This window comes from Alnus glutinosa, chromosome 7, assembly GCF_958979055.1.
Source record: "Alnus glutinosa chromosome 7, dhAlnGlut1.1, whole genome shotgun sequence".
NCBI classification, from domain to species: domain Eukaryota; kingdom Viridiplantae; phylum Streptophyta; class Magnoliopsida; order Fagales; family Betulaceae; genus Alnus; species Alnus glutinosa.
Window position 1 is genome coordinate 13,317,153 of NC_084892.1, and position 25,460 is coordinate 13,342,612.

The 25,460-nt window shown below is 36.3% G+C and overlaps 1 protein-coding gene and 1 long non-coding RNA gene across 2 annotated transcripts; both read right to left on the reverse strand.

Annotated features, from left to right (window-relative positions):
- Positions 1 to 679: 679 nt before the first annotated feature.
- On the reverse strand, positions 680 to 2,056 carry LOC133873261 (zinc finger protein ZAT9-like). Its single transcript, XM_062310986.1, has one exon. The coding sequence runs from the start codon at positions 2,054 to 2,056 to the stop codon at positions 719 to 721; it is 1,338 nt and encodes a 445-aa protein (XP_062166970.1). The 3' UTR covers positions 680 to 718.
- A 3,572-nt stretch (positions 2,057 to 5,628) lies between these two features.
- On the reverse strand, positions 5,629 to 8,208 carry LOC133872347 (uncharacterized). The gene is made up of 3 exons (XR_009901009.1): positions 8,041 to 8,208; positions 7,897 to 7,962; positions 5,629 to 5,844 (listed from the first exon to the last, which is right to left on the reverse strand). It is a non-coding gene; the product is annotated as an uncharacterized LOC133872347 (long non-coding RNA).
- Positions 8,209 to 25,460: the final 17,252 nt, after the last annotated feature.

Here is a 25,460-nt window from a genome sequence, read left to right on the forward strand (position 1 = left end):
CATGCTGAATTATTGATTATAAAAGTTGTATATGAGAACTGGAGTTCTCCATCTCTACTCTAGATGAAAAGTCCCTTGGCAATTGACAATTATATAACAAAAATTTCAAATTTATTAAAAAAACAGAAGAAACCGTGCAAATTAAGTTCATTGTCACAGAAAATAAGATATAAAATGACTTTAGCATTCGTCTCTTAGGTGTAGGTTTAGGTTTATCCGTGACGGATCGAAAATAATACTATATATACGTGATGACATTTGTCATTGCTAATAATAACGTATTAGCGAAGATTATTATGTTATCGTTGCTGATTATTTTTCTTGATAGGACAATGGCCACAACAAAATATTTTATTGTAGTGCATGGATATTACTTATTATAACACACGCTTTATGAGGGAAGAAATTAAAGCTTGGAAAAATAGTCAGAAACGCATCCCCATTCAACCATAAAGTTGATCTTAAGCAAGCAAGCAAGCAAGACAATTATTATGTGTTAAAATAAACATCTTGCATGCTTTGCATAAAGAAATTTAGGACAAGAATGCCAAACCCAATTAATTTAACAAGCATATAAAATAGGCAGCTGATACTGGATTTCAAGCAATAAAACGAAAAGCATACAATTAATGTTGCTAATTAATCCAAGTAAATTTTATCAAATTACAGCTCTCTTGTAGAAAAACTAACTAATCTAAACCAAGCAGCAACTTCATGCTTAATCCTCCTCCTCCTCCTCCATAACGTAAGGGCAGTTGAGATCGAAGTCCAACACTTTGGCAACACTAGTCTTGGTTGCTAATTCCTCCACTTTGGCATCAGTCTCAGTTGCTTCTTCCGGCAACGGCAACGGCACTATAGCACCGGCAGTCTGGCTGTCATCCACCACGACTTCACCGGGTAATGGCCCTCCCCGGTGGCGCTTCTTGTGGCCTCCTAGAGCTTGACCTGTTGGGAATGTCTTGGAGCATACGTTGCACTGGTGCTCTCGAAATTCTCTTGTTTCTTTAACCTGGACCATGCGAGTCGGAGTGCTGGTCTTATCTTTGTGATGGCTGGATCTATGCCCTCCCAATGCCTGAAAAGTTGAGAAGCTTTTACTACAAGTGCTGCATTTGAATATCTTTTTTATCTTTTTCTCAATTTGTGCCTCAACTGCACTCTCTCTTGGCTTCCAATTCATCTTCTCATTCGTCTCCATGTTGTGATTGAGAATTCCTCCTTCATGTTTGACATCCAAGGATTCTTGATCAAACCCAACCTTTATGCCATCAATTTGGTCGACATGTAGACCATCTTGGTAAGTCCTTCGAACTAGGGACATTAGATTATCAGCAGCCTGAAGAGTTGGGCAAAGAAGACGAGTCAATAGAGTACTGTTGTCGGGCTTAACTTCAGGCGGACCAATTACTAGACTTTTTCTGCCTCTCATGCCGGTCTTGGACCATTTGGGCAAGGCTGGTCCCATAGTTGCTGTGGGTGAAGAAATATGATCACCGTCCTCTTTTTCTTCCTCCTCTTCGTGGGCTGTTAGAGGGTCCAAGTCCTTATCATCTCCTTCTTCTTCTTGGGGAGATATAGGAGCCAAGCTCGACGGCACCGACGTGGTAGCGGGAGATGGGCGGGTGGGCGGAGGGGAGGAGCGTGGGGGTGCAAGTAGAAGTTGAGGAGGCCGAATTCCCTTCCAGTTCCTATCTGGATGGTACCTCATGTGTCCGGACAAGGACTTGACGGACGAGAATTTCTTGGCACAACAAGAGCATTGGTATTCGCCGTCGCCATAATTTAGACCTTCCACTGAAGAAGAAGAAGAAGAAGAAGAAGAAGCATGTACCTGATTCTTGATCTTCTTATTGGGGTGATCAGAAGGGTGATGAGAGTGAATCCGCCGGTGACCACTGAGAGCCTTTCCGGAGGAAAACTTTTTATTGCACAAGTCGCAGACGTGGATGCGGTGATCATCCGATGAAACACGGGCAAGCATCTTCTTTGTCTCTTCCGAGCAAGGTAACTCGCCGGAGCCTTTAAACCCATGGTACTGATAATCCTCCTCCATCAGAGAAAACCAGGAACGAACGTACAAAGAGCTACTAGCAAAAACTGGTCGACTGCGCTAAAACTGGTATTAGGGTTTAATTAGCGCAAAGAAGAAAGCTACCAGGATTGGTTTTATATGGAAAAGAATTAAAGGAATACGTACGGAACCCGGAAACCTTTCGTTACAAGGAAATCTTTTGCCGCCACCGCCGTATCGCTCTCAAAACTCCACTTACAACTCAAACTTCACTCCACTCTATTTACATTTGTCAATTACTGAGAGGTCAACTAATTCCTTTTACTACTATTTTTCCATTTTTTTTTTTAAAAATAAAATAAAAGTGGAGTGGTATCAAAACTCATAAAACATCCCAATCTTTTTTTTTTTTTTGAAAAAAAATGGTTGCAAAGAGGCGTTGGTCAGGATTCAACAGAATTTGCAAAAATACTACTCATACCTTGAATCTTTGAAAGTTTTTATATATATATAAATGTTATTTTGGGAATTTTGACAGGATTTAACGAAAAATTCTAAGGAAAGGCTAAAATTGAAAAAAATAAAATTTAAAAAATGGATACACTAAATTGAAATTTTTTTAAAGTTTAAGAGTATGATTGTAAAAGTGATGAAAGATCAAATGTGATAAGTAAAGTTTTCTCGTTTTCTATGCTACTCCAACTTTGTATGTACACACAAAAGCTTTCGTCCAATATATATATATATTCTCTCTCTCTCTCTCTCTCTCTCTCTCTCTCTAATTTAAAGGGGTAATTACCGTTTCCCCAATCAATTATTGACCATTTTCAATATGCCACCACTAATTGACACATCTATCAAAAGAAAGCATAGAACTACAATTTTCATGCCGTTATCCCCTTCTATCAGTCGAATTTGTGAAAAGACTTAAATACCCTAAGTTAAAATAAAAATTTACATAAAATACCCTCAAAATTAAGAAAATAATAAAAAAAGCAAAAAAAAAAAAAAAAAAAGGAAAGAAAGGGGGTGGCTACCACCCTTAGGGGGACGGGGGTGGCTCACGGCTACCCCGTATGTGACGCCTCGTTTTTTTACAAAAAAGCGTAAGTGAAAATTTCGATTTTCACGTGACGTTACGACATTATTAGAGTGGAGATTTGACAGCGGAATATATATATTTTTTTAACAACTTAGGAATATAAAACATTAGAGCTTATTGAATTACCTCAATATATAATTAAAGATGATACAAACAAGCATTAACTCATGTGCCACATGCGGCACTAATATAACGTAACCATTGTTTTAATCTAATATAAACTATAGAATATTACATATTAAAAACAATACTTAAGAGTCTCATTCATAAATATCAAGATCAACATAATAATCCTAGTAGTTCTAGCCTTTCTCCTATCTTGCATAAACATATATGTGGTTGTAGTTATTACTACAATCCCATACTGTAATCAAGTGAGTTAACTGTCTTCAGTAATATAATGAACTGCTGATTTATTTAACAATATACAATGCAATAATATGATGTAATGATAGATTTATATGCACAGTCTCGTTTATAGATGCCATAAGACTTTAACTCATAATACAATCTTATCATGTATAGATGGATAGATAGATGCTGTGAAACTTTAACTCATGATATGGTCTTATCATTGCTGTGGGTATTTTACCATCTCCCGGTCTTACTATAGATAGATGGATAGAAAGATGCCGTGAGACTTTAACTCATGATACTGTCTAATCATTGCTGTGGGTATTTTACCATCTTCAGTCTTACATAGATAGGTGGATAGATAGATGTCGTGGGACTTTAACTCATGATACAGTCTTATCATTGCCGTGGGTATTTTACCATTTCTGGTCTTATCATATATAAATGCTGTGGACTTTAATCACCGACCTTCATGGATTTTACCCATCTGTTTTCCTTTCATTGGTGTCGTGGGTCTCTAACCAAACCGGTCTTATTATGTTCAGAGCCTTGAGACTTAAACCCCCGGTCATTGCCACGGGACGTTAACCCTTGGTCTACATGATTGATTAGTGTATTGGGACTTAAACCTTCGGTCTTACTTATTAACAAGTTCATATCTCATGACTGTAAAATATGCAAAGTCCCCAACAAATCACATATAATTAAATATAGCAGAGATCACAAACCATAGAAATCAATATCACCATATAATCAAATAAAGCATATAAATGCATATCATTAAATAAACATAAATCACCATATTATGGAATCCAGTATCACTCTCAATAAGTATTCTAGAAAGGATCTGGCTACTATGCGGTAGAAAAAAGTACCGCATATCTGCGGTACTTTTTTCTACGACTAAGATTTAAATGAAAAAATAAGGTGGCTTCTCCGTTAGTTAACGTATTTTTAGTTTTTTTTTTTTTTTTATTTTTTTTTTATTTTTTTTTATTTCTTCTTAGAATGCTCACGGCTCGTCACTTCATGAATGCCTCCTCTTTTTCTTCTCTCTCCTTTTATTTTCTTTTCCTGCTTCTTCTCTTCTCTTCCTCCTTTTCTCTTCTCTTCTCTTCTGTTCCATAAACGTATGAGTTTCTCTTCTTTTTTAGTTTTAGTTTTTTTTTGTTCACCCCTCCTCCTTTTTCTTCTCTCTCCTTTTATTTTCTTTCCCTGCTTCTTCTCTTCTCTTCTCTTCCTCTACTTTTCTCTTTTCTTCTTCTTTTGGGTTTCACATACAGAGAGCGAGAGTGATACAAAAACAGAGAGAGAGCGGAAGAGCGAGAGAGATGCAGAAAGTGAGAGAAAATAGAGAAAGAGAGTGACCGGTTGAGGCAAAATGGGTTTCTTCAAGGTAGATTCTTTTCCTCTCTAGCTCTTTAGTCTTGAATTTCTTGAGTTGATTGAAGATGAAATTTGGGTATTTTGGTTTTTGATCGATTAGGCTGGTTTTGTTCTTTGTTCGAACTCCACACCGAATGGGTGGGTATTGGAGTTTCAGTTTGGGTTTCATTGAGGTTGCTTAGATTCCGGTTGATGGGTTTGATTTGGGTTGTTATTGTGGTGGATTTTCTGGGCTGGATGAAACATTTTAAGAAAAAGAAAAAGAAAGAAACTAAAAAGAGAAGAAAAGAAACTCGTATGTTTCTGGAACGTAAGTGAAGAAGAGAAGAGAGAAGAAGAGGAAAAGAAGAGAAGAAGGGAAAGAAAATAAAATGAGAGAGAAGAAAAAGGAGGAAGTGTGAACATTCTAAAGAAAAAGAAAAAAAAAACTAAAGTAAGATTAACTAACGGAAAAGTCACGGTAGTTTTTATGTGAATCCCAGCCGTAGAAAAAAGTACTGCAGATATGCGGTACTTTTTTCTACCGCATAGTAGCCGGATCCTTCTAGAAATACTCACACATATAATTAAACAAATGTATATAATTACATAAACCCATAAACATGATATTAAAGAACTCAGTATCATCCTTAGTAAGTATTCTAGAAATACTTACAGTTTTCTACTTCAAAGAGAGATCACATAGAAATAATGACTGCATAGTTATTTACATACAACAATGAATTAACATAATTTACTAAATATTATACTGTAACATTATTATTGTTCTCAACTTCCAATTTAACTTAGACATTATGACAGAATATAAAATAGACCTACTGTATGCCCATATATTTTTATGTGGACATTATTACAACATTTATCATTAATATCTTGTGACGACCAATTTTTTTTTTTGAAAACATGCATAAAGCATAAAATGGATCCTCATAATGGCACAACTACTTGTCGCTCAGCCAACATAATGTACACGTTCCATAACTTGTACCTGATATTCAGAATAACATCTAACACATCAGAATATATCATGATACCAATAAGTCATAACGGAAATCACATCTATAACTAGTTTGTGGTCCATACAAAAGAGCCAATTACTCATGTCAATATGTTTAAGACTTACAACATGTACCACTATTACAAAAGAATGGCTATACAAAAATACGTGACACATGCGTCAGAAGTCATATACAAAATATAACCAAAAGATAGAGGACTCCGTAGTCCAAAACATTACGATTTTCACTATGGGCTTCAATCATAATACCCCGAATATAAGGCCACTGGGTCATTACCTAGCTCAGGAGTACCTGCAGTCACAACATCAGAGTCTGTACAGTTGCGAGGGTTGCCGCATCGGCACAGGTGAAAGAGTGAGTTCACCGTCTTAGTACATAATACCGAGACCTTAGTGATATTAAATTGACTGAGTTTTCGCAAAGATCCAACATTTCCTTTATAGTATTGCGAGTACTATAACAGCCACCAGTTTTATAAAATTTTGTTTGAAAAACCCCAATATCTGATATAGCAAACACTGACTAATAGAAAACACTTAAAGCATACTATGTAGCTGTGAACATATGTAGAAGTTCCAGTCATCCCACCTTGGAAGCTTCTACATATATATATATATATATATATATATATATATATATATATATATATTACTTTGTGGTTGGTTTGCTTTGGTTTACATATATGCGAGGGCATTCGCATGCACATAACCCTTAAGCTAGAAATAATGGCATCTTACTCAGCAATACAAAAATCCAGCGTTGCCAAATGTAAGTAACTTCGTGTCGAGTGCATTACAGCTTCGTGCCTTTGAACAACAGTTGATCATGCGAGCACTAGTGTGAAACTCTAATATGCAAGCACATCTTTACTGATGAACAAACGACATTCGACCTACCTACCGTAGGACACTTACATTACCCAAATCCAGTAGCGTAGACATCTAAGTATATTAAAGCTCAATGTCTTTAAATCATGCAACTAATACGTTTAGCAAAACTACCATATGTAAGACATGCAACACATTCCATCACATCACAATATATGTATGCATATGCGAGTATCATGAGCTGTGGCTCTAGTAACATAAGAATCCGTACACTCACATTAACATAGGGTCCTTTCACCCACATTAACATGGAGTCTGTTTACTCACATTACATAGAGTGATCTGTTCACTCAAGGTTGTGCAATTAAGCACCCAAGTAACCAAGTTGTGCCGTTAAGCATGCAATGCATCATGTTCCCTAATTTTATACTTACACTAAAATCACATTCATGTTCCCATGCAATCACAGTTTACAAAGTTCCCAACCATATCATACCGTCACACCATTCATTCCAAACTCCACATATCATATTTATACTTCAAAACATCATCATAATTTCAATACACTCAAAAGTACTCAAATCATCCAAAACATATCATAATCAACATACAGTTGGTTTGGATTTACAAAACAATATATATATATTTGCAATTCTACATTACATAAAAATAGTAGTTTCTCAGCGCGTACTCCTAATTCCATTAGTCTTAGGTTTGACCTGCAAAGTGCCGCTCTAATCACAACACAATGCACCATTTAGCTATATAACCAACAACCATAACAATTAGCATTTTGAATCCCTCAAAGGCTACGACACAAGTTTCCCACTAATTAACTAAACCTATACATGAAAATATTCCTAAGTTTACAATTAAAATTTGCAATTTATACAAATTACTATTTTTAGGACCTAATCCCATAAATGCATATTTTTCATGAAACCCATAGATAATTCGGAATTAATTAACACTTCCAATGCAATTAATCCGTAAAGTCACAATCTATGTTTTAAACACTTCAAAACCCCAAAATTAATTTAACCCATCGAATTAAGGTTTCCCAAACTTAACCCATAATTATGAAACACTACCCTAATCACAATATCATTAACCCAATAACATTTACTAATGGTTAATCCCATAACATATAACTAAAATCAAATACCTAAAAGTTACGGTTTGAGGAAAACTCACCAATAGTTCACCAAACCAAAACCCAAGGTTTGGGTAGCTTCAAGCAAGTTCCAACAACTCAAACACCTAAAGAACAATGAGAATTAAACTCACATTTCAAGATTTTAACCCAAAAATCTCAAGAACACGAGTTTAATGTTTTACTTCAAAATGATTGGTGAAAAAGTAGATTCGAGTGCAAGGATCACATTTCCAACGACGGATTGAAGATCAGACCGTTGGATCTTCGTAGATCATGATTTTTCTATGAAAAACAAATAGATTTTTGAAAAACTCACCCCCCTTGTTTTTCAAAATAAATGGGAAAAAGGCTCTCGGGAGCCTCTTATGTGTATAAGGCGTTGGGCGCCCCTTGTCTTCTCTTTTTATTTTATTTTATTTGTGAAAGGCCACCCCCTTCATTTTTATTGCATGTGCAGCGCAGTCGCCCCACACCTTTTTATTTTTTTATTTTTTTTTATTAAAGAGGCCATGCCTTTGTTTTGGAAAGGCCATTTGGCCTTTTTTTTTGTTTTTTTTTTTTAACAGGTCGTGTGGCCTTTTTTTTCTTTGCATGTGGGGCGCAAGTCGTCCCATATATATACTTTTTTTTTTTTTTTTTTTTTTTTTTTTTTTTTTTAATTTATTCGTTTTCTATTTTCTTTTCTAATTTCTTTTCTTTGGACCTAAAAATGTTCTCTTGCATTTCAAAGACACTAAATTAACTTTAATTAATTATTTATCCAAATTTCGTATTTTAATTACTACAAAATATCTTGGACATTACATATATCAAATAAACATAATAACTCCATTAATATAAATAATGAATTTTACATTTTAAAAACAACTGAATAGTAGAACGGAATAAATGTAAGTAATCCTTATTTTAATCTTTATAAAATATGGGTAGAATAACGGCATTAGTATATCAAATGCCTATTAGTATTTAAAACCATTTGAGCGCGTAACGATGCTTTTAATAAAATACCCCTTTTTACTCGGTCATCACAACGGCGTGTTTTATAAATCAAATACGCCACTGTAAAAACTCTGTTTAAAACACAGCTTAAGACATTAGAATACTTTAAACTTAAAATAATAAAAACTTATACAAATGTAACATAAAAATATCAAGTGAGATATTTTTAGAAAACTTACCACTACTAGGCTCGGCTGAGAGAGAGAGATTTCTTTTTCTTTCTTTTTGCTTCTTCTTTTTATCTTTTCCTTTTCTTTCCGGTTAAGCCAAGAGAGTGATATCCTTTTCTCTCTTCTTTTCCTTTTATTTCTTTCTTTTCTTTACACAGACCAAACACAGAGAGAGTTTCAAAGAGATAGAGAAAGGAGGGAGACTTCTCTTTCCGTTTTCTGTTGATACCCACAGTAGGCCGACAAGAAGAAACAGAGGGAAGGAGAGAATATTGAAAGCTTCTACTTCACAGAACTGAGAGGTTGAGAGAGAGAGAGAGAGAGAGAGTTTATGTCTCTATTTTTCCTTGGTTGGCCGTGTGGGTTCAGTTGAGAGAGGGAGAGTTTTGCTTTTCTGCTGGGCTTGCTTCCTTCTTCTTGCAAAGAGAGAAACAAAGAAGAAGAAAGGAGAGGGTAGAGCAAGAGATGGAGAAGGTCCTTTTCCTACTTTGTTGTACTGAACTGAGAGAGACAAGAGAGGGGGAGGGCTACAGTTTTCTAGGTTGCTGCTGGTTTCTGTTTGATGGAGCAACAGGAAGAGAACTTCCTTATAGTTGCTGCACAACAAGGAACAGAGAAGAAAGGGGCAAACGAGAGGGAGCCAAAGATAGTTTTGTGAGAGAAAGAGCTGTTGGAATTTTATGTTTTGCTGAGAAACATTGAGAGTTTCTTGAGGTTTTGTTGCTGCTCTACACAAATGAAAGGTACTGGTTTGATAGAGAAACAACAGGGAAAGAAGGGAGAGCAATTTTTTGCCATTGATAAACCAGAAAAGAGAAGAGGAAATTAGGAAGAAGGAGATGCATGAAAAATCAAAGGGGGCTGCATCTCCTTATATAGAACCTTTGGATATATGGGTCAGATCATTTTGGGTAGTATTGATCAATGGTTGGGGCGCTTGTAGGTGGGTAGTCGACTCATCAAAGAAATGATGAGTTTTAGAAAATATCAGAGTACAGGCGTTCGGTGCTACTGCACTCTGGAACTCTATGGCGATCGATTGTTGTTTTTGGGCGATCGAGTGCCTATGTGATCGAGCGTTGGTTTTGGCGATTGAGCGCCATGTCAATCGAGCGTCAATTTGTGTGGATCGATCGTCCACTCAAAACAGGTTGTCTAATTCTAAATCCGACCCTCTATAGTTTTATGTTCCAAAAATCTAATTTAGTTAATTAGAACTATAAATATACCTTGAATATTTAATCCTATAAATATACCTATAAAATATTAACGACTATTTATTTTCACAAATATTCATATATTCTTTATGTAACGCTCTATTTTTTTTTTTTTTTTTTTTTTTTTTTTTTTTTTTTAAATGTAAGTGAAAATTTCTATTTCCACATGACATTATGATGTCATCAGAGTTAAATAATTGGCAGTGGAATATATTTTTTCTTTAGAAATTAGGGAACATAAGACAACCGAGCTGACTAAATTACCTCATAATATAATTAAAATAATATGACATTCTCATATGACTTACACATAAAGTAATAATATATGTGCCACATGCGGCACTTAATAATACTTAACCATTGTTCTTTACTAATACAAATCAACACATAAATATCACATATTAAAAGTCATAGCCTTAAACATAAATACTAGGAGCTGCATTCTTCCATCCTACAAAAACTCGCATGTGATTGTGGTGACTGTGGTCAAGTGAGTCAATAGTCCTCAATAACATAATGAAATACTAAATCATTTAAAAGTACACCATACAATATTATGATGACAGTTGTATGTATGCATAATCTCCTATACTCATTTTTGCCTCAGGACTTAAACCCTTAGTCTTTGCCTTAGGACTTTAACTTGCAGTCTTATTCTTACTTATTGCCTCAGGACTTAAGCTGTTGGTCTTAATCCTGATTAGTGTCAGAGGACTCTGACCTTGGTCTTATTATTATTGGTGATTACTGATCAGTGCCTGGGGACTCTAACCACCTTTGGTCTTATTTGAACCTATGGTCTGAATCAACATTGCCTTGGGACTCCAATCTTCGGTCTTTCACCATGGGACATTAACCTTTTGTCTTTAGAGATTGATTGATGCCTTGGGACTCTAACCCCCAGTTTATGATCCATTAGTGCCTTAGGATGTTAACCCTTAGTCTTTTTTATTAACAAGTTCATATCTTCTCATAGTAAATATGCAATGACAACTTATTAGCATGTTCATCTTATATAACAATAAAATATGCATGGTTCCAAACGAGCATGTTACACACAACTCGCATACAGTTAAATGAAACAGACATCGTAATGTCTTCAAAGACCACCACGTATCATCCCTAGTGAGTAAGAAATACTCAAGTTATTTCTTTGCTTCCGAAAAGTGTTCACACAAATATTAGCTGCAATATAATTTAACATCAATAAAAGTGAATCAGTACAATTCACTAATAAACTCATCTTAAACCCTTAGTCTTTGCCTTAGGACTTTAACTTGCAGTCTTATTCTTACTTATTGCCTCAGGACTTAAGCTGTTGGTCTTAATCCTGATTAGTGTCAGAGGACTCTGACCTTGGTCTTATTATTATTGGTGATTACTGATCAGTGCCTGGGGACTCTAACCACCTTTGGTCTTATTTGAACCTATGGTCTGAATCAACATTGCCTTGGGACTCCAATCTTCGGTCTTTCACCATGGGACATTAACCTTTTGTCTTTAGAGATTGATTGATGCCTTGGGACTCTAACCCCCAGTTTATGATCCATTAGTGCCTTAGGATGTTAATCCTTAGTCTTTTTTATTAACAAGTTCATATCTTCTCATAGTAAATATGCAATGACAACTTATTAGCATGTTCATCTTATATAACAATAAAATATGCATGGTTCCAAACGAGCATGTTACACACAACTCGCATACAGTTAAATGAAACAGACATCGTAATGTCTTCAAAGACCACCACGTATCATCCCTAGTGAGTAAGAAATACTCAAGTTATTTCTTTGCTTCCGAAAAGTGTTCACACAAATATTAGCTGCAATATAATTTAACATTAATAAAAGTGAATCAGTACAATTCACTAATAAACTCATCTTAACTCTATTTTCATTTTTAACCTTTAAAACTTAACATAATCTCTAAATCATTTAAACATAATAACGACATATAAAATGGTTTCATTATAATGCCTCATATTTCATGTAGGCATTATAACAACATTTATAAATAATGGCCAAAATACCCCTTTTATATTTAAAATACTTATTTAAATAAGGATCGTTTTAACCCTACTTTTAATCGTAACGGCTACATATTTATATAATAGTTATATATATAAATCACATAAATATCAAAATAGTTTAATATCATAACAGCTTATAAAATAATTCCAATTTATTCTTTTATAAAATTGAGCAGAGTAATGGCATTAAGATTAATAATGCCTAAATATTACTTTAAAGAATTTGGGTGGCGCAATGGTGCTTTTATAAAATAGTGACTTTTTACTCGAGCATTACAACAGCGTGTTTTATAAATTATTCACTCCGCTTTGAAAACCCTGTTTAAAAACACCACTTAAAACATTAATAACTTGTTAACAAATAACCTTAAAACATTAAAATAAAGCTTATTTAAAACTTCCCAAAATATATTTTCCTTTTATTTTTCCTTTTTCTCTTCCTTTTCTTTTCCTTATCTTTTTCTTCTTCCCAGTTAACCCGAAAGAGAGTAGGAGACAGAGAAGAGATTTTTTCTCTTCTCTGTGTTGCTAGCCGAGAGAACTTGAGAGGGAGAGAGAGATTTCTGATTTACCTTAGAACCGAGAGAGAGAGAGAGAGAGAGAGAGAGAGAGAGCTGAGGGAGCTTGTACTTCCTTTTTCTTCTTTTATTCCTTCTTTCCCTTCTTCTTCTTTAATGAACACTCGCAGAAGAGAGGATCCTTTTCGCTACTTGTTCATCAACTGGACAAAAGACACAAAAAGGGAGAGAAAAGACTTACCAAAGAGAGAGAGACTTCCGTTCTTGTTTTCTTTGGGTTCTGATTATGCACAACAAAGAAAAAGAGAGAGTTACTCTACCTTTTATGCAACCAGGAAGCATAGAGGATTGAGAGAAGAGAGAAAGAGCAAGAGAACTAGAGAAACTAAGAGAGTTTGAGGGAAAATGAGATCGTCCTTCAAGGATTTTTGTAATAAAGCTAATTGGATGGCCAAGATCGTCCAAAAAATGATTGTATCTAACAGCTAGGAAGAGATGGAGATAAGATTTTTGTAAAATATCCAAAATACAGGTTTTCAGTGCTGCTACTGCCAACAGCTGAAGAAGGTTGATCGATCGACATCGATCTTACAAGGATTTTTTCCCTTACACACATATATATCCGATTTTTAATATATATATAAAATTAATGAATATTTATCTAATAAATATTCATATTTATTTTATTTATGTTGAAAAATTTAAATTGACTTCTAATATAAAGCAAGTGTGTGTGTGCACAAAGTGTTAACAAAATAATATGAATGCGGAATACAAAAGACACAGGAATTTTGTTAACGAAGTGGAAACTCAATATGAGAAAAACCACTCTGGGGCAGCCAAACCCAGGATATCTACTATTTAGAAGACAAGACTAGTTACAAAATAGTAGCACTCACATACCCCTGATGCAATGGTCGTACCTTGCACTCTAACGTGTAACTTAACACGAACTCCTCTCAACCAGGCCATCTACCTGAAGGGGTCCTCAATGAAATCCTTTACCTTAGGGCCAACCCCTAAGATAGACTTTAGATCTGCGCAGCAATAGCACACACAACAATGGCTAGAGAGACTAACTCAGCACAATAACTTTACAATATAACTCTCTAAGCACTAAGGAATTCAATACCGAATTCTTGCAGTTCTTAAGCCTAGGGACCTCTATTTATAGGCTCAAGGTTCAAATGAGCGTCTGGCTCGAGAAAACCTAGGCGTCGTCCGGACGGTAGACAAAGGGGGTCCGGACGACCAACTGTGCGATCGGCTTTCCAAAATTTCGTAGAAATTCTTTCCTGATTTGAGCCACGTCCGGATGGTGGTGTCTTGTCGTCAGGACGGTCGCACTTCAGCTGCATGTAATTTCCATATTGAGGCTTCCCGCATCCGGACCAAGGGAATGGTCGTCTGGATGGTTGATTTGATGCATGCAATTTCCATATAAATAGCTCGCACGTCTGGACCATGAAGACTGGCGTCCGAACGTCTAGATTTTGAATGCGCGACTTGCCTTATGGATGAGCGCGTCTGGACGGGAATCCACATCGTCTGGACGGTTGCAACGATCTTCCAATATCTATGTTTTGGAAGGAAATCTCATAGCTGGTTAAACACTGAGTGTCGTTCGGACGTGCTGCTGAAATGTCCGGACGGATGCAAGCTGGAGCAGTTCGAAGCTTCTTGACACAGAGGAAGGTCCGGACGAAAAGTTCTCGTCGTCCGGACGGATGATGCTTTGGACACTTGGGCGTCTGGATGGTATATCACGTCGTCCGGAAGGCTTCAAGGGATCCTATTTTTCTGACTTGTATAGTGTGCAAAATCTTTTGAAAGCACTTTGAATTGTGGAACCCTGTTTAAAAGCATCTTTACAAAGAAGTGATTTTGTCCAATAGAATGAAGCCAACATAAAAACTAACAAACTCTCCCTTTGGCCATTCTGGGACAAAAATCACTTGACCGGGTTAAAAATACATTTCCAGTCCAAAACTAACATATACTCCCCTTTTTTGTCTCAAAGGGACAAAGGGTAAATAGAGTATAGAAATACCATAGTAATAAAATACTCCCCCTTGATGTCTCGACAGGACAAGGGTAAATAGAGTATACAAAATCCACAGACAAAACATTCTAAAATCCAAAACAATAGGAAAATAGAGAAGAGTCTGCAAGTAGCCCAAAAGAGAGGAACAAAAATCCTCCAAGTGCCAAATCCCGCTGATCCACTGAAATCAAATAGTGGAGAGAAAGTCGTACAAAAGGCTGGATTTGTACTACTTCAGCTTCTAGATCTGGAAGCTGGAAACCATGGACTGAAAAACCTTCAATCACTTGATATTGCAAAGCCCAAACCTGGTTATCCGCAGATTGACATCCTCTAAGCAACTGGTTTGCAAGATAAATGAGGAGATTCACCACTGAACCTCTAACTGATGCAGATATGAGGGAGATGCTACGGAAGGCTATGCATGAGCTTGGGGGAAAAAGCGAATCTCAAATCTTGAGACCTTTGGAAATTTTGGCCATATGACCTCAAATAAAATTAATTTTTCAAAGGATCAATCTATTGAACACTGCGCTGGGCCGCTGGATGTCATATTCCTGAACCAAAATTAAACAAAAATATCTCCAAAAATACCATCAGTTCCTGTTAGTTCCAAAAATAATGTGGTATTTTAAGACGGCTGTCAATGGATGCCAAAGAAAAATATAAGCAATGCAGCTATTCATAAGGCATAAATATATCAAGATCAGCCCAGCACATAGACAGAAAAGATTTTCATGCACGATATCTCAAGAGAATATTCCAATCAACAAATATTCCAATATTCTAAAAAGCACAAAAACTTTAATAGAGCAAAGGAACATACAACTAATACCATGGAATGAGAAGAAATGTGCAAAGAAAGCCAAAATCTTGGGAGAAATCCACGAGAAAAACACACAACATGACATGATAAATCAATAAAAATGTAGAGATGTGTGTACGGCAGAGAAAGAGACGCAAGTCTTAAACTTGTAGAGATCCCGTTCGGACGTGTCACTTAACCGTCCGAACGACTACTGTTAGGATAGCGTATGGCAAGATTGCTCTCATCCGGACGTAAGAATAGGTCCGTCTGGATGCTTCACACTGAAAATCTGAAACATGAGGAAAATTTGCAGAAAAATATTTTTCCCTAAAGTTAGCTTCAGAATACGCATATATAATCAACTGATAAGGCAGTCAAATAGCATTGCAAAAATATGCAAAGATATAAATGAGAGTTAAGTATTCAATAAGCACAAATTTCCTTGCAGATAGAAATTTTAAATAGGTTACTCAACTCATGCAATGCGTGTGTGTGTGAAAGCTTTGTCAATAAGGTATGAAGTTCACTAGTATGACTTAAAGCAACTGGATTTTCTAGACAAGAGAGAAAATCAATGAAAGATTAGTCAAAAGTCAAATCTTATAAAGTACTAGGGCCTAGTCACACTCATCTGATACACTCCCCCTAAGATACACCACTTAATTGTTTTACTTGTACCATGAAGGACAAGGTAAAATTTTACTTGCACCATGAAGGACAAGGCATAAAGCTAATTCAGCACAGAAACAGTGAATATAAACATATAGCACATAAAACTGAAGAATTATTGCTTGATTCTTGTTGGTGCTGCAACCTAGAGAGAATGCTAGAATTTTTAGGCTCTAGGTTCAACTAGCATGTTGGTCAATTTGACCATCTTATCAAAAACATCTCCCTCATTAGAATTTCCAGAAGCAAGAAGTCAGAGAGGAAAATGATGTACCTTAGGGGAGCCTTGGATAGTGTACATTTTTATCGCATGAGGAAAGTAACTATCTATCATTAAGATGCAACAGGAAAACTTAGCAAATATCAGACATAAACTCTCAATCATATATAAGCATATTCAATTAATGCACACTGAACTGAGACATCAGGCAAAAACATATACAATATTTGAAAAGCTATTAAAAGAAAATAAAAATTCCACATCTTCTCCCCCATATATATATATATATATATATATATATATATTTTGTTGAAAACCAATAAGCAAAAAAATAACAAAGACATGCTTATGGAAACGAAAAAATGACATCTAGTCCCAGAATGTAAGGTAAAATCAAACTTGTCCTTAGGGAGAGGTTTAAAAATACCAAGACAGAAAAGCAGCCGCCCGACTTGCTTTTAACTGTTATCCCTAAAAAAAATATCTGCAGAAGTTTCTCAAGATAACAAGAGAAAATATGAGGGATAGAATAAATGGTTCCTCAAACAGTATGTAAGGCATGAATAAGAGATGACATGAAAAACAATGCAATGCAAACATACCTAACATGCACTAGGATTTAGGAACCAAAATCCTAGGCATGTTGAGACTTCACCTTTACTAGGTGAGTCCACTCCCCCTCAAGGGGTGAATGGTCTCATCATTCTTGACCCATACTTTCTTGACCCGTGGAGATGGTTTGCGGGTCATGTCCATGTTGGCCATACTCCTTAGCATACCTTGCATCAGGCTCAGCAACCCTTCATAGCCATGGTTGCTAGTGGGCTTCTGCGGCTTTCTCTTGTAGCACCTTGAATTGTTCTTCTTTGATTTGCTACTCTGATAGGCAGGAACAAACTGCTGCTGATGCCATGGAGCCTGAAGTGTCGTAGGAGGTAGAGTGTCTGATGTAGCTCTTGTTGGCAGCTCCTTTTGAACCTTCAACTTCTGAGTTTGGAGCTGTGGACATTTGGGTCGGATGTGACAGGTGATGCCGCAGTGACGACAGGTGGGCAAGCTTCTTTTGTTTGAATGCTTCTTGACATTCTCTGCAGAATTATAGTTAGCATTCGTACAAATAACATTGCCCTTACCTTTTATATGTCTCCTATGCGGAGGGACATATTTTGATGAGGAAGAATCTTCAACTTCACTTTTCCTCAGAGCATCCTGCTTAATCCAAGGCCTGTGGGATTTCAACAAATAACAATTTGGCCTAATATGACCAATTTTCCCACAATTATGACAAGTAGGAACAAACTTACCTCGTTTTCTTGATTCCTTGGACTTTAGCATCACATGATAATTTAAGCAAGAATTTTCTAAACAAGTTGTATCTACTATCACAGGCTTAATATCAATAGAATCTAATTCAGAATCAGAAGCATGTGAAGTAGAAGTACTCATATCATCAACAATTAAAGCAGGCTTGTTAGAAATATCTGAATGAATACAAAGCATGCTTTTCAAATTATCACTTGAGAATTTTTTCAAGAGATCTTTAGATTCTTTTAATTTATTCTCAAGTGTATCAATAATGTCAAATAACATGGTATTCTAAGATCTCAAAGAGTCAATCAAAGACTCTTTTTCTTACTTCACCTTTTTGAGCTCTTTTGGAGAAACAATTTTATCCAATTTAGCAAAAACTTTAGAGAGCTCAATATCAAAATTTTCTTCAGATAATTGAGAGAAATCCATGATAAAAGGTGTAATAAAAAAATAGAAGTCACAGAGAGATAAGGATCACATTCAAGAATTAAATCCTTTAAACTAGTGTACCCGCTCTGATACCATTTGAAAAATTTAAATTGACTTCTAATATAAAGCAAGTGTGTGTGTGCACAATATGTTAACAAAATAATATCAATGCGGAATATAAAAGACACCAGAATTTTGTTAACGAAGTGGAAACTCAATATGAGAAAAACCACTCCGAGGCAGCCAAACCCAGGATATCCACTATTCAGAAGACAAGACTAGTTACAAAGTAATAGCACTCACATACCCTTGATGCAGTGGTCGTACCTTGCACTCTAACGTGTAACCTAACACGAACGCTTCCCAACCAGGTTTCCTACCTGAAGGGGTCTTTAATGGAATCCTTTACCTTAGGGCTAACCCCTAAGATAGACTTCAGGTCAGCACACACAACAATGACTAGAGAGTCTAACAGCACAATAACCTTACAATATAACTTTCTAAGCACTAAGGAATTCAATATTGAATTCTTGCAGTTCTTAAGCCTAGGGACCTCTATTTATAAGCTGCAGGTTCAAATAAGCATCTGGCTTAATAAAACATAGGCGCCGTCCGGATTGTAGACAAAAGGGGTCCGGACGGACAACGGTGCGATCGGCTTTCCAAAATTTCGCTGAAATTCTTTCCTGATTTGAGTCGCGTCCAGACAATGGTGCCTTGTTGTCCGGACGGTCGCACTTCAGTTGCACGCAATTTTCATATTGAGGCTTCGCGGGTCCGAACCAAGGGAATGGTTGTTCTGACAGTTGATTTGATGCACGCAATTTCCATATAAATAGCTCGCGCATCCGAACCATGAAGACTGGCGTCTGGACGTCTAGATTGTGAATGCGCGACTTGCCTTATGGATGAGCGTGTCCGGACGGGAATCCACATTGTCCGGACGGTTGCAGCGATCTTCCCATATCTGTGTTTTGGAAGGAAATCCCATAGCTGGTCGAACACTGAGTGTCATCCGGACGTGCTGCTGAAACGTCTGGACGGATGCAAGCTGGAGCAGTTTGAAGCTTCTCGACACAAAGGAAGGTCCGGACGGAAAGTTCTCGTCGTCCGGATGGATGATGCTTTGGACAGTTGGGCGTTCAGACAGTATATCATGTCGTCCGGATGGCTTCAAGGGATCTGATTTTTCTGACTTGTAGACGGTGCAGAATCTTCTGGAAGCATTCTGAATAGTAGAACCCTATTTAAAAGCATCATTACAAAGAAGTGATTTTGTCCAATAGAATGAAGCCAACATAAAAACTAACATATGTTTCTAGGTCTTAAATTCTATTTTAAGATATTATATTTCATATCTTAAAATCTGGGGCGTTATACATTATATTCTTTTGTATTATTATTAGGTCTTAAATTCTATTTTAAGAAGTTATATTTTATGCCTTAAAATCTGGGACGCTACACCATAGGCCAGGGGTGAGCCACCTCTGGGGTGGCTCGCGGCCACTCTGGGACCTGGGGTGGCGCGCGAGCCAGCCGCAGATGGAGCCACCTCTCTGGGGGTGGCCCGAGAGCCACTCCCATATATGGCTTCATCCCAGGGTGGCTCACATGCCACCCCAGAAAAACTTGGGGTGGTCGTGAGCCACCACCCACCGCCTAAGGGGGTGGATGCCGGCCTTTTTTTTTTTTTTTATTTTTTTTTTTATTTTTAAAATTAATAATATATGTATATTCTGTTTAATATTTTTTTTTATTAAATTATTGTTTGAGTGCATTTTTGTCTTTAAACAAAATTTAACGTCTAAAAATGAAATATTCTGTCTGATGTAATGAGATTCCCTAACGGAAGTGGGGTAACAGTATGAAAATGGTAGTTCCATGCTTTCTTTTGGTCAATGTGTTAGTTCGTGGTGGCATGTTGACAATGGCCGGTAGGTAATGAGGGAAAAGGTAATTACCCCTAATTTAAATGACTCAGATGTTGGAAATAAAGATGTGGAACTACAAAAATTAGTGAAAGCAAAATAAAAACTGTATGAAAAATCATTGAACTTTTGGACAATAACATGAATATTAATCTATTTCTTAGAAAGATATTGCCTCCTATTTATAAAATAAGTTTTGCAAAGGAGAATACAACAATTCTATCATCAGGATACAATACTGCCCAAATGTAGTGTGCAAATTACAAATTCTACACACTACTTTGAATAAGAAATTCTATAACAGCAGAGAAGAAGCAGTTTATTACAGTTTCTAACTGTTGAAAAGACAGTTTCTGATTGTTGAAAAAGTAGTTAGAAAATGTAGTTTCTAATGGTTGAAAAAATTGTTGAAAATACATTTTCTGACTGTTGAAAAAGCAATTAGAAAAAATAGTTTCTAACAGTTGAAAAAATAGTTAAATATTTAAAACTATGACTGATAGAATAGGAGTTGTACACATTAGAAAAATACACATGTAAATAATAAGCTCGTGGCTCGTGTGCGACGATACGTATTTGCTAAGTGCGTCTGAACTGCCAAAGCGACTCGCGTGCATGCGTACAACGGCTAGTGCTTTGCACTGAGTGACACGACTAGCATATGTATAGTCAAAATCCAATCTAGTATAAGTGTAAGATATATGCTTATAAAGCACAAAAAAAAAAAAAAAAAAAACACATAGCTTTTCAATGTGGCACAAAAAGTAATTGAAAAAATAGAGGGAAAGTTGAAATATTGAAATTGGAGGAAAACTTAAATTTTCAATATCAGATATTATCACTTTTCTATTTATTAATTAATAAATATATACTAAGATACATATTTCATAACATTCTTAATTCATTCCCTATCATATGTGCTAAGTACTAAGGTTATAAAGATTCAATCATTTAATTCAAAAATAATTGTTCGAATTGAAAGATACTTAAAAGAATGAGGAGTGCTACACATATTCTTAAGTGTTCACTCTCTTACGTGATAGTGAAAACTACAATTAGATGAAATAATAAATGAAAATATATGTAGCATCCAATGGTAATTCTCATTGCCATTTTAGTGAGTAAGCACTTGGGAGTATGTGTATTATTTCTCTAAAAGTAAAAATATAGTTAATTCCCTAAGAATTTTAAAGGATTTTAATATGAAATTTTGTGAATAATATGACCCATTATGTGATACCACTGTATTCATTTATTCTCTTAGAGTGCTTATGGAATACTTACGAGATTTAAGAGTTTAGCAAAACATATATAAATGTATGAATCATTGTTGCTATTGGTGGTTGAGAGTGAGACAGAGAGAGGAACTTTTGCACGAAACTACACTAAAGGCCAAACTGAGATCCTATTTGTAATCACATCACTAAACATTAAAATATAATAATCAACCCCTCAGTTAAATTATCGAACACTTTCAATTTAATTTACCCATTCCATTAGAATTTTCAGTTTACTTGGATAGAAAATGCATCACGTAACCCCAAATGTGCTTGAAATTGTCTATTATACCACTTATCAAATGTGTGAAAAGGCAATTATGTCCCTACAATTAGAAAAATAATAATAATTTAAAAAGCCTCCCTAATTAGAGTTAGAGGCCTACGTAGGGTTTACCATATCAAGTAATTAGAATCCATTTCTTACACAACTAACTGCATAAAGCTCAATAACAAATTATCACTCAACAATATTTAGGCCTACATGTATATCATCGTAGATTATATCCTACCATCAAGTAAAAGAATAAAAAATTCTAACAGCAAATTCGCGTGGACAACAAATTGGAAAGAGAAGTCCAATCATGTTGTTCTATCTATTAGGAATTATCTCATCATTGGCCCACGAAGAAGTTGGAGCCCCAAACCAAGATAGCGAGACGCCTAGGTGGGCCTATCCAGGGAATAGGATTCCCGGCCCAAGTCGAATTCCTTACATCCCACTCCTAGGTCAAGCTAGAAGAGAAACCTAATTCAAGTCTAACTCCAAGAGGTAAACCAATAAATATGCCTAATACCAGGTATGAAACTTAGGCTGAATTATTGTGCTTTGAGACAACTTTTCTCTCATAGACTTACTTAGGCAAAGGAGTGAGATCTTGTCGGCACCTTGGCGAGTTCTTTCTGATTTTAGTTATTTTGTAGAGATCGTGGGAACATGAAGAACATTCATCTGTCATTGGCGAGAAGATCTAAAGGTTCATCACACGTTCTTTGTCAAGGAGCAAGGAGCATAATCTTGTGCATATAGCCAAGGAGTGGCCGTTTATTTTTAAACACGTTCAAGTAAGTGTTTTTGATTTGTAGTTTATTTTTAAAATAGCATTGTTCTTCACCTGTTCTTCATAAAGTTCGGTCCTGTATTTGGAAATTTTGTTTTTTGCTACGCAATATTGTTTCTGCAAACCAATTACTAACAAAATGATGAATATGTGGCATGATAACATGAGCATGAAACAAAATCATGAACACTGAATTTAAGAATGAGTTTAGATTCCCATCGATAGTGTATGTCAAAGACCGAGGGTTAAAGTCCCACCGGCATCAACAACAAGACCGTGGGTTAAAGTCTCACCGGCACCATTCAACTTAAGACTGGGGGTTAGACTTTCACTAGCACTCAAGTGTAAGACTGGGGGTTAGAGTCCCACCAGCATCAGCAACAAAATAAGGAAAACGGATGAAAGGCAAGCATGACATGATAATGATATGTGACATGTTTTATTATGGATTTCATGCTAGATGTATCAGTATATATATGAGTTTGAATGGAACAGAAAATATGTATACCATTACCACTAGATTGCATAGAATGATTTATGTGATATTTCATGCTAGACATATCAATATACCTATGAGCTTGAATGGAACAGAACATATGTATACTATTACAGCTAGATTGGATATGATGATTTATAAGGCTTCGTGTTTAGACGTGCTTATATGCTTATGTTTCCCGAAGGTTTGGAAAGTTTGTATATAAGTATAACAGAGTATGACGTCGTTTGCTTCGTGCTTAAACATATGCATATGCTTGTATTTCCCAAAGGTTTGGAAAGCTAGTATGCATGTGTGGTTGAGTCGCATGATATATTTATATATATAGTATGATGTAGATGAGTTTGTAAGTGCTTGCTTCTAAGGGGGAGATTGTAACATATATTTATATTCACAACTATGTAGTATGAATTCATGTACTTTTGGAATGCAAAAAATTTACCTTATCAGCTACAGAATGTTTTAAAAGGAAGAATTTTACTAATGGTAGCTATTATTGTAAACATATGGCATAAAAGAGAAATGTTGGCTCAATATGAAAAATTTAGTGAGTTATATACTACTGAGACTGTGGACTCATTATTCCACCTTTGCGAACATGGCAACCACCACGATTGTGTAGATGATAATGTTTTGGCTGCAGGTACCGTAGATGTTGATTAGGACCCTGTGGCTTTGTATTTGGGATATTACGTTTGAGGCAAATAATGTGGGTCGCATGGGCTGGACTTACAAATAGTCCATCTTTTGCATAGTTTAATTTTGTATATAACATTGTGTTGCATGTGACACCCTTTTTGTATAGTCATTCTTTTGATATGTAAACAATATTTGATTAAGCCTTAAATAGATAGACAACTAAATGGCTTTGATGTTGTAATTATTCTATTTTAGTTAATGCTAGAAGTTTCGATGCTACATGTTTATTCTATGATATATTATGCACATGTTAAGGGATGTATTGTATTGATGTTGGCTTATGACTAATTGTCATGCCACTGTGATGATCTGTTTTGTATATATAAAAAAAAAATGGGTCATCACAACTTAGGGTATCAAAGCATTTTGCTCTAAGGGTTGTTAGGAGAGTAGAGTCAAGAGTTGTTACAGTATCTAAGTGTTACACCAGAGCCTTAGGATCCTAAAAGCTTTTAATGAGAATTAAGACATGAATACTTAAATAGGATTTCATTGTGTGCATTGCCTATTCGTTATAGTGCATGTGTTTGTGATTTGTGATTGTTTTTGTGGCATTTAGTTTCTCCATCATGTTGGTTTGGGCTAACTTCAATATGATTGCGTAGAGATATGCCACCTAGACGCAGATATGAGGACGAGGAATCGGTGAATGAAGGGAATGGCAATATACAACCCCCACCTCCTCCACTACCTCCACCTCTGCCACCTCGCAGCATGCCCGATATGACCCAATTTTGGGCTAAGACCACACAATTTATGACCACCATGATGACCAATATGCCGCGACAAAGTGATTGAGAGGAAACAATTGGTTGTTCATCGGCCAACTTCTTTAGACACAACTCACCCGTGTTTGATGGAAGCGAAGCGCCCTTGGCATCTGACAATTGGATCACTAATTTCCAATACCTTGCTGATGCGATCAAGTGCACTGATACTAAGAAGGTCAATTATGTGGGGCTAAAGCTAGATGGGGAAGCCAAGTTCTGGTGGAAGGCCAAAAAGGTACTTATAGCTGAAGAGTTGGGTCCCAATCACTTGGGAATGATTTAAGCAAGAGTTTAATGGTAGATTCTTCCTTGGTTCAAAGCGACAACAATGTGCTCGAGACTTCCAAGATGTCAAACAAGGGAATATGTTAGTTAAGCATTATTCGGCTGAATTCCTAAAACTATTGAGGTTTGCCTCACACCTCATTCCTGACGAAGAGACAAAAGCTGAAAGATTTTAGGACGACTTATCGCCACAAATTCGTGAGAGGATTGCTTTCCTCAAAATCATAGATTATTTCAAGATGGTGCACACTTCCACCATTGCTGAGAAGGGGATTAGGGAAGCATTTGTTGACTATGTAAATAGGAAGCATGTGATGTTTATGGGATCACCTCCTACCCCACCATCAAAGACGCAATCTTTGCTTTCGGTGCGACAAAGTGGGCCATTTCATTCGAGATTGTTCCCTAACAACTAAAGGAGTCATGGGTCTCAAGCTAGAAATAATTAGCCTAGGTAAACTGCCAAGGCCGAGGTATACTCACTTACGTCAAACAACATTTAAGCTGAGGAGAACACTCCTGATGTTGTCACAGGTACCATTCCTTTTTTCGGTAGTGTTGCTTGCATCTTGTTTGATTCAGGGGCCACACATTCTTTTATTTCGTCCACTTATGTGAAGCTATGCAATTTGAGCACCAAACTACTTGCACAAAATATATGTGTGGCCACTCTTG